The 8,161-nt window shown below is 61.4% G+C and overlaps 1 protein-coding gene across 1 annotated transcript in view; it reads left to right on the top strand.

Annotated features, from left to right (window-relative positions):
• Window positions 1-6: 6 nt before the first annotated feature.
• LOC102764480 (echinoderm microtubule-associated protein-like 3) overlaps window positions 7-8,161 on the top strand; it is a 17,206-nt gene continuing 9,051 nt past the window's right edge. The window contains exons 1-19 of the mRNA XM_006772752.2: window positions 7-272; window positions 346-633; window positions 732-839; window positions 2,164-2,231; window positions 2,401-2,524; window positions 2,743-2,913; window positions 3,101-3,170; window positions 3,256-3,366; window positions 3,609-3,704; window positions 4,061-4,216; window positions 4,365-4,506; window positions 4,925-5,076; window positions 5,155-5,277; window positions 5,330-5,464; window positions 5,841-5,908; window positions 6,718-6,806; window positions 6,878-6,975; window positions 7,107-7,194; window positions 7,946-8,128. Of these exons, the coding sequence (XP_006772815.2) occupies window positions 25-272; window positions 346-633; window positions 732-839; window positions 2,164-2,231; window positions 2,401-2,524; window positions 2,743-2,913; window positions 3,101-3,170; window positions 3,256-3,366; window positions 3,609-3,704; window positions 4,061-4,216; window positions 4,365-4,506; window positions 4,925-5,076; window positions 5,155-5,277; window positions 5,330-5,464; window positions 5,841-5,908; window positions 6,718-6,806; window positions 6,878-6,975; window positions 7,107-7,194; window positions 7,946-8,128 (2,518 nt within the window). The 5' untranslated portion in view covers window positions 7-24. The remainder of the gene's footprint in view (window positions 273-345; window positions 634-731; window positions 840-2,163; window positions 2,232-2,400; window positions 2,525-2,742; window positions 2,914-3,100; window positions 3,171-3,255; window positions 3,367-3,608; window positions 3,705-4,060; window positions 4,217-4,364; window positions 4,507-4,924; window positions 5,077-5,154; window positions 5,278-5,329; window positions 5,465-5,840; window positions 5,909-6,717; window positions 6,807-6,877; window positions 6,976-7,106; window positions 7,195-7,945; window positions 8,129-8,161) is intronic.

The raw sequence follows: 8,161 nt of genomic DNA, 5'->3' as shown, positions 1-8,161 counted from the left end.
CCCTCGGGCCGCAGTCCTGCACCCATGCAAAGCTGCGGGGAGAGAGAAGCCGCCAGCTTCCCGGGTGCGGGGCCTCTGAGCGCGCCTTCCCCTTTCCCAGGCGAGGGCCCCGCTCAGCAGGCCCTGCAGGCCCTGAGCCAGCGGCTCCAGGTGCAGGAGAAGGAGATGGAGCTGGGGAAGGCCGCCCTGGCCGAAGCCCTGCGCCTGCTTCGGCTGCAGGCGCCCCCCGCCTCCCTGCAGGACCCGGGCCCCGCAGCTCCCACCAGGGCCAGGTATGCCTGTCGTCACCCCCTCTTCCTCCTCCCGGGGCTCAGCGGGCATCGGGCTGATTCCCTGTCTCCTCAGCAGCCCTGCAGCCCCCCCAGGACTGCCACCCCCGTGCAGCCCCTCCTTGGTGAGCCGTGGCACCCAGACGGATTCGGAGGTGGGGATGGAGGCATCCCTGGGAACCCCTGGCCTGAGCAATGGGCCCGCGGCCCCTCAGGGGGGCAGTGAAGAGCCTAGTGGAACCCAGTCTGAAGGAGGGGGCAGCAGCAGCAGTGGCACTGGCTCCCCCCGGGGTGCTGGCTCCCCGGGGGGCACGGGCTCTCCGGGCATCCTCAGGCTTGTACAGCCCCCCCAGTGCACCGACACGTGAGTGTCTTGTGGCCGAGGCGGGAGGGGGGTGGCGGGAGAGGACTGGGGAGCATGGTTAGAGGGGATGACCTTCACCTGCTCACTGCTCCTCCCAGGGCGCGGAGAAATTCCTCTTCATCGCCCTCAGAACGGCCTCGACAGAAGCTCTCCCGGAAGGCAGCGTCCTCGGCCAACCTGTTATTGCGGTCAGGGAGCACAGAGAGGTGGGCGAGGCTCCCCAACCTGCCCCACCCCAGGCCCAGGCTCTTGACTTTCCTCGTCCCTCACTCGCTTCCCTGGGTGGGGTGGGGGGGGCCTCATTGCCCAACAGGAAGAAGGGAACCAGCACGCGTGGGGGCCGGCTGTGTTCCGGGCACTGTGCTAAGTCCTCGACCTCCTCCATCTCATTCAGTCCCACGACATCCTTGGGGGGTAGGTGGTCTCATGCTGGTCACTGTCCAGGTGAGGAAGCGGGCTCAGAGAGGGTAAGTCATCTGTCTGGGGTCACACAGCTAGAGGCAGGGCTCCAATGCAACTCTTCCTGACTCCAGTCCCTTGCCCTTTCCTCCTCATCACTGTTCACCTCTTGAGGTGCCAAGAGGCTCTTCCAGAAGCTTCCATGATTTTCATGGGTGACTCTTCTCAGAGTTTCAGCCCCTCCCCTTCCTCCAATTTACCAGACTCGACTGTTAGAGCACAGGCAAGTCCCCGAGGTTGAGCGTAGCTGTCACAGAGCGTGGACAGGCCTCGGGACAGGGAGTGGTCATTCCAGCCCTGCCCTTGGTCTCCTTCCTTCTCTCAGAGGCATCACCACCTATTATCACCTGTGACGGTGATCTCTGGAATTCTGTTACTTTCCTCCTGAGAGATAAGGGCTTTCTTGCTTACCTCCCGAAGGGCAGGCCTGGGGCACATTCTGGATTCATTTTTGTCCCATTTCTTGGATGGGGACATGAGAAGCTCCATAGCCAGAGGCCTGATGGTCTGGAGCAGTGGTCGGTCGGCAAACTGCGCTCGCGAGCCACATGCGGCTCTTTGGCCCCTTGAGTGTGGCTCTTCCACAAAATACCGATTTCTGCTAAGTTTTTGGTACATAAATAGCATAAAGAGGCAATGTTGCCCTGCCAGCATGACTCATTGGTTGAGCACCCCTTGAGTGTGGCTCTTCCACAAAATACCACGTGCAGGCGCGCACGTACAGTGCGATTGAAACTTCGTGGCCACACTCAAGGGGCCAAAGAGCTGCATGTGGCTCGCGAGCCGCAGTTTGCCGAGCACGGGTCTGGAGGAAAGGGCTCCTCCCTGTCACTCCGCGTTGCGTCTTGCAAGCTTTATGGCCTGGTGCCATGCGCTCGGCCCCCAGCCTCACGGCTTGTGTCTGAGATGGAGCCGGAAGTCCCGCCTACTCTAGGGCCTGGATGCCCGGAACGCAGACTTGACTGCGGGGGTGACTGTGGCCGCAAGTAGCCTCCCTTCTGTGCTCGGCCCTTTTGCACGTATATCTCGGGACCTGACCCCAAACCCTATCCTTTTCTGTCTTCCCAACAGCCGAGGCGGGAAAGACCCCCTCTCCAGCCCTGGGGGTCCGGGATCTCGGAGGAACAACTACAATTTGGGTAAGTGCAGAAGCATCTGGAAGAATCTGGATGAAAGTGTTAGGGTTTGGGCTAGAGCCCCAAAGAGCTACTTTGGGGCGACCTGTGCGGTCTGGTGGGTAGAATTCTGCTCTGGCTTTCCTGGAGGGGGGCTGCAGGGTGGTGGTTGACACCCCCCTTCTCTCTGTAGAAGGCATCTCAGTGAAGATGTTCCTTCGCGGCCGCCCAATTACCATGTACATCCCATCTGGCATCCGCAGCCTTGAGGAGCTGCCCAGCGGCCCGCCCCCGGAGACCCTCAGCCTTGACTGGGTGTATCCTGCCCCCTCCAGGCCCATGGGAACCATCTTTCCCATCTTGGGACCCCCACCCCCCCGTTTATGGTTTCCTCCTGGCTCTGCAGGGATGGGAACCCCAGAATCCTCTCTTACCATCCTCTGCCGGTAGCACGGCCAGCCAGAAGCTCTGCTCTCCTCTCTTCCTCCTCCTGCCCTTGGTCTGACCCTTTCCTTGACCGCGATGCCCACTCCAGTTACGGGTACAGGGGTCGTGACTCCCGCTCTAATCTGTTTGTGCTGCGTTCTGGGGAGGTGGTCTACTTTATCGCCTGTGTGGTGGTGCTGTACCGGCCTGGGGGAGGCCCAGGGGGTCCTGGAGGTGGCGGCCAGAGACATTACCGGGGCCACACGGACTGCGTTCGATGGTGAGGGGCCGGGGCCCGGGAGTGGGCAGCTCCAGGCATGGGGGTGCTGGGCGTGGCAGACGGGGCCTGGGCCGGTGTGGAGGAGCAGGAGGGAGGCGTTGCCTTGCTGCTCGGCAAGCCTGGAGAGGCGGCCTGGGTGGTCTTGAGAGACCACCCCCTTCCTTAGAGCATCCGCTCCCCCACGTAGCCTGGCCGTCCACCCTGATGGTGTTCGCGTCGCCTCAGGACAGACAGCTGGAGTGGATAAGGATGGGAAGGTAAGGCCAAACTCGAACCCAGGCGGGCAGGAGGAACCTCTCGCCCAGCTCTCCTCCCCCCGCCTGACCCCTTCTCCCGCTCCAGCCCCTGCAGCCTGTGGTTCACGTGTGGGACTCGGAGACGCTGCTGAAGCTGCAGGAGATAGGACTGGGGGCCTTCGAGCGGGGCGTGGGGGCCCTGGCCTTTTCAGTGGTGGTGAGCTGGCCCGAAGCCTCCAGGCCCCCATCTTTCTTCTCCGGGAACCCCCTTCTCGCACTTCACCAGGAAGTCTCAGACGTCCTGGCCTGCCTGACCCTTGCCCAGCCGGTTCTCCTGAGAAAGGGACGTGTGTCCGCTTCTCCTCCCCTCCCCACGTGTGATGGTGTGAGCTGCCCAATGACCGTGACTCCCAGCCCTCTGGTCCTCACTCAGCCCCTCCCCCCTGTCCCCACCCTCAGGACCAGGGTGCGTTTCTCTGCGTGGTGGACGATTCCAACGAGCACATGCTGTCCGTGTGGGACTGCGGCCGCGGCACGAAGCTGGCTGAGATCAAGGTGAGGGGCTGGGTGGCCTGCAGGCACCGCCGGTTGGGGTTGGGAGGTGGGGGCGGTGGGCCCCAAGAGTCCAGGCTTACCCACCTGTTACTTCCTTTCTGGCTGTCGCCTGGGCCCGCCTCCCAGCCTCTGAGAGGCTGAGCAGTGGGGACTGCAGAAGTTCTGGCCTCACAGGAGATCATGCCAGGCAGGCGGGTGACTAATCAGGAGCAGTTGCTCTTCGGGGCCCAGGGGTGGACGGAAGGGTGCCCCGGGGCTTCTGGATCCCTGCAGACGCACAGTCAGGATGCAGAGGAAGTCAATGGGATGAGGGTGCCAAGGGCTGGAGGTGGCTGAATCCAGTGTCCTCTCTTCAGAGCACAAATGACTCGGTCCTGGCTGTTGGCTTCAGCCCTCGTGACAGCAGCTGCATTGTCACCAGCGGGAAATCTCACGTGCACTTCTGGAACTGGAGCGGTGCAGCGGGGGTCCCCGGGAATGGGACCCTCACGCGGAAACAGGGTGTCTTTGGGGTGAGGTGTGGATGGGTGCAGGGCGGGGGGAGGGCAGATGGAGATGGAAGTAGTGGTCGGAGGACTGGAGACCCCGGTGCTACTCACCTCCCGGCTGCCCTGTGACCTTTGGTCTTTGCCCTCCCCTGTGGCCTCACCTCTCCCCTAGAAATACAAGAAACCCAAGTTCATCCCTTGCTTTGTGTTCCTCCCGGATGGAGACATCCTCACTGGGGACTCGGAGGGGAACATTCTCACCTGGGGGCGGAGCCTCTCAGATTCCAAGACTCCAGGCAGGGGCGGAGCCAAAGGTATGTGGCTGGGTGGCATCTGGGAAGTCTAGCCCCCTAGAAGGCTTATGGGAACAGAGAAGAGGGTTGCCCCCCCATTTTTTTTTTTTTTTTTTACTGTGAGAGGGTAGTTCTCTGGGGGACCGCGGAGAAAGGTAGGGGCAGCATGGCAGAGAGTAAAGGACTGGGGCTTTGGGGCCTGCCGGGTCCTGGGTTCAGATCCCAGTGTTGCCACTAATGGTCTGGCCTTGAGGAAGTGACTTCAGTTCTTTGAGTCTCAGTTGTCCAGTCTGTAAACTGGGAAGAACCAGAGCCCGGGTCAGAGCCGATAACCAGCAGGCCTCAGGCAGCTGGGGTTCTGCTCTGTTGTGACTGCCTACTGTCCCTTCCCCACTTCCCTGCACCCGAGAGCCTGACCTGCCCAGGGCTGTGCCAACAGAGACCTACGGGATTGTGGCTCAGGCCCATGCTCATGAAGGTTCCATCTTCGCCCTGTGTCTCCGGCGGGACGGGACCGTGCTGAGTGGCGGCGGGCGGGACCGGCGGCTGGTGCAGTGGGGGCCTGGTTTGGTGGCCCTCCAGGAAGCTGAGGTGAGGGCTGGGCTGAGTGGAGGGAGGGAGGGGGGAGAGGAATGGCCAGTGCCCCCTGACTTCCTGCCACCACTGCAGATTCCTGAACACTTCGGGGCTGTGCGGGCCATCGCGGAGCGGCTGGGCTCTGAGCTGCTGGTGGGAACCACCAAGAATGCGTTGCTGCGAGGAGATCTGGCCCAGGGCTTCTCCCCTGTGTTCTTGGGAGGGCAGAGCTGCCGGGAGGGCGGAGGTGATGGCGCATGCTCTGCTGCAGGGCCACACGGACGAGCTCTGGGGGCTGTGCACACACCCCTTCCAGAACCGCTTCCTCACCTGCGGCCACGACAGGCAGCTCTGCCTGTGGGACGGGGAGGGCCACGCGCTGGCCTGGAGCATCGACCTCAAGGTAGAGCTCGGGTCCCCAGTGCCACCCCTGCCGTGACTCCTGTGGCCCCCACGCCTTCCTCAGTATCCCCTTTCCTTCTGCTCCCCGGAGGCAGCCGGTTTGTACTGGTGTGGCTGCTAAATGTTCCTTCTTCTGTCCTGATGCCTCCAGTACCCGCCCCCGCCCCCCCCAGCAACTGACGGTTACTCTCCCACCCAGCTCTCAGTTCTGGGGGTTCAGCATTTTGAATATTGCCTCGTTGAGGCTCTGCCCGCACACACCGCCTGCACTCCAGGCCCACCGCCCTGTCCTTCCTGCCCCTCCTTGGAGTGATGAGGCGTCTGTCTTGGATCCCTCACTAGAAAGGCGTCTTGAATTCACCTTTTCTCCCTCCCAGGAGACGGGCCTCTGTGCTGACTTCCACCCCAGCGGGGCGGTGGTGGCTGTGGGACTGAACACGGGGAGGTGAGAGGGACCAGGGGGAGCAGGGGGTGTAGGGAGGGTTCCTGGTGATGGCGTGTGTGTGTGTGTGTGTGTGTGTGTGTGTGTGAAGCAGCGTGACCACTGGCTGCTCCAAGCCCCAACTGCACCTTCCTGTTCCTCGGTGCTTCTCCCTGCAGCCTGGGCCTCCGTCTCCGGTGGCAACTGCCATCGCGCCCTCCCCCACCCACCTTCCCTTCCAGCCGGGATGGAGGAGGTGGCAGCTCAGCAGAGGGAAGCTGCGGAGATGGGAGGGCAGAGGGGAGGCGAAGAGTGACGGGCCTACAGATTCCCCAAGGCCCTTGCAGTCCAGCCCTTTTCCTTTCTCCCACGACATCAGAAGCCCCTCAGTTCTTATCTGCCCGTGGCTCCCTTCCCATTTCCCAGTGTAAGAATGCAGTGGGGCCCTGGCCGGTGCTGCTCAGTGGTTAGAGCATCGCTTGTGCACCTAAGGGTCGTGGGTTCGATTCCTAGTCAAGGGCGTGTACTTGGGTTGCAGGTTCGATCCCCGGCCCCGTCCTGTTTCGCTGCATTCAGGAGGCAACCGATCGATGTGTCTCTCTCACATTGATGTTTCTCCCCCCACCTCCTTCCCTTCCACTCTCTGAAAACCAGTGGGAAAATATCCTCTGGTGAGGATTAAAAATAAAAAAAAAAGGGGGGGGGAAAGAACGCAGTGGGGCCTTTCTGCCTGCCTCACAGCTTTCCTCTGGGCGTCTCGGAGTCTCTCCGACGTGTCAGCGTGCTGCCCAGGATGGGTATCCTCACACCTGCTTCCCGACACGCCCTTCCAGGTGGCTGGTTTTGGATACGGAGACCAGAGAGATCGTGTCTGACGTCACTGATGGCAATGAGCAGCTCTCCGTGGTCCGGTACAGCCCAGGTGGGAGCCACCCCCGCCCCGGACCCAGACCCGGCCCTGGCCCTTCCCTGTCTGAGTGACTGTCTTTGTAGATGGGTTACACCTGGCCATTGGTTCCCATGACAACATGATCTACATCTATAGTGTTTCCAGCGATGGTGCCAAGTCCAGCCGCTTTGGCCGCTGTGTGGTGAGAAAGCTGGGGTGGTGGGTGGGGCATCGCCATAGCAGGGAAACTCCTCAAAGGGCCCAAGGCACTTAGGGGGGCTAGGGGACAGGGAACTGGGGCTCCATTTTTAGTCTCTTGACCCTTGCTCCCAGGGTCACTCGAGCTTTATTACTCACCTTGACTGGTCCAAGGATGGGAACTTCATCATGTCCAATTCTGGGGACTATGAGATCCTTTACTGTGAGTGGCAATAGGGTGGGCATGGGGAGAGGGTCCTTGGGGTGGGCTCTGTGTGTGTGTGAAGGCTCCTGGTTGTGGGGGGTGGGGAGGGTGAAGGATATGTGGGGGGCTCCAGGAGGAGGGGCTGTCAGATGGGGACGTGGAGATGGGGTTGGAGTCAGGATTATACACATAGGAGTAACTAATTTGGAAAAAAACACGCAGTTTTTTAAAAAATATATTTTATTGACTTTTTACAGAGAGGAAGGGAGAGGGATGGAGAGTTAGAAACATCGATGAGAGAGAAACATCGATCAGTTGCCTCCTGCACACCCTGCACACCCCACACTGGGGATGTGTCCGCAACCAAGGTACATGCCCTTGACCAGAATCGAACCTGGGGCCCTTCAGTCCACAGGCTGAAGCTCTATCCACTGAGCCAAACCGGTTAGTTAGGGTAAACACGCAGTTTTATACCATCTTTTCCCCACAAGGATTTGAGGGAGTTGAAAAATATCCTAAGAAAAGGTTGTTTCGGACAAGTTCCTCAGGGCAGGTGTGGCGGGACTGCGGTGCCCAGGGAGGAGGAACTGGGAGAAACCTTCTGAGCGCTGAGGCTGCACCGGGCTGGGGTTTGCCCGGGGCCGAGGCTGCTGCGGTGACCAGATCACATGCCACGGCCTCCCGTGTCAGTCTTTCCAACCTGGCTTCCCAGCCGCTTCCCCTCTGCGGGCCGGGTGAGGGCTGAGCTGGGTGGGCGCCCTCTCCCCAGGGAACGTGGGCGAAGGCTGCAAGCTGCTGAGGAATCGCTACGAGAGCCGGGACCGGGAGTGGGCCACCTACACCTGCGTGCTGGGCTTCCACGTCTACGGTGAGCAGGGGCGCAGGGTGGGGAGCGCGCCCCGGGCTGGGAATGCTGGGCGGTGTCCAGGGAGGCGGGCATCCACAGGGGAGAGCCTCATGGTCATAGTTGAGCTTTAGGAAGCCA

Source organism: Myotis davidii, unplaced genomic scaffold (genome assembly GCF_000327345.1).
Source record: "Myotis davidii unplaced genomic scaffold, ASM32734v1 scaffold826, whole genome shotgun sequence".
NCBI classification, from domain to species: Eukaryota; Metazoa; Chordata; class Mammalia; order Chiroptera; family Vespertilionidae; genus Myotis; species Myotis davidii.
Note: the sequence above shows the minus strand (reverse complement) of the source record. Positions and strands in the feature narration are given on the sequence as shown.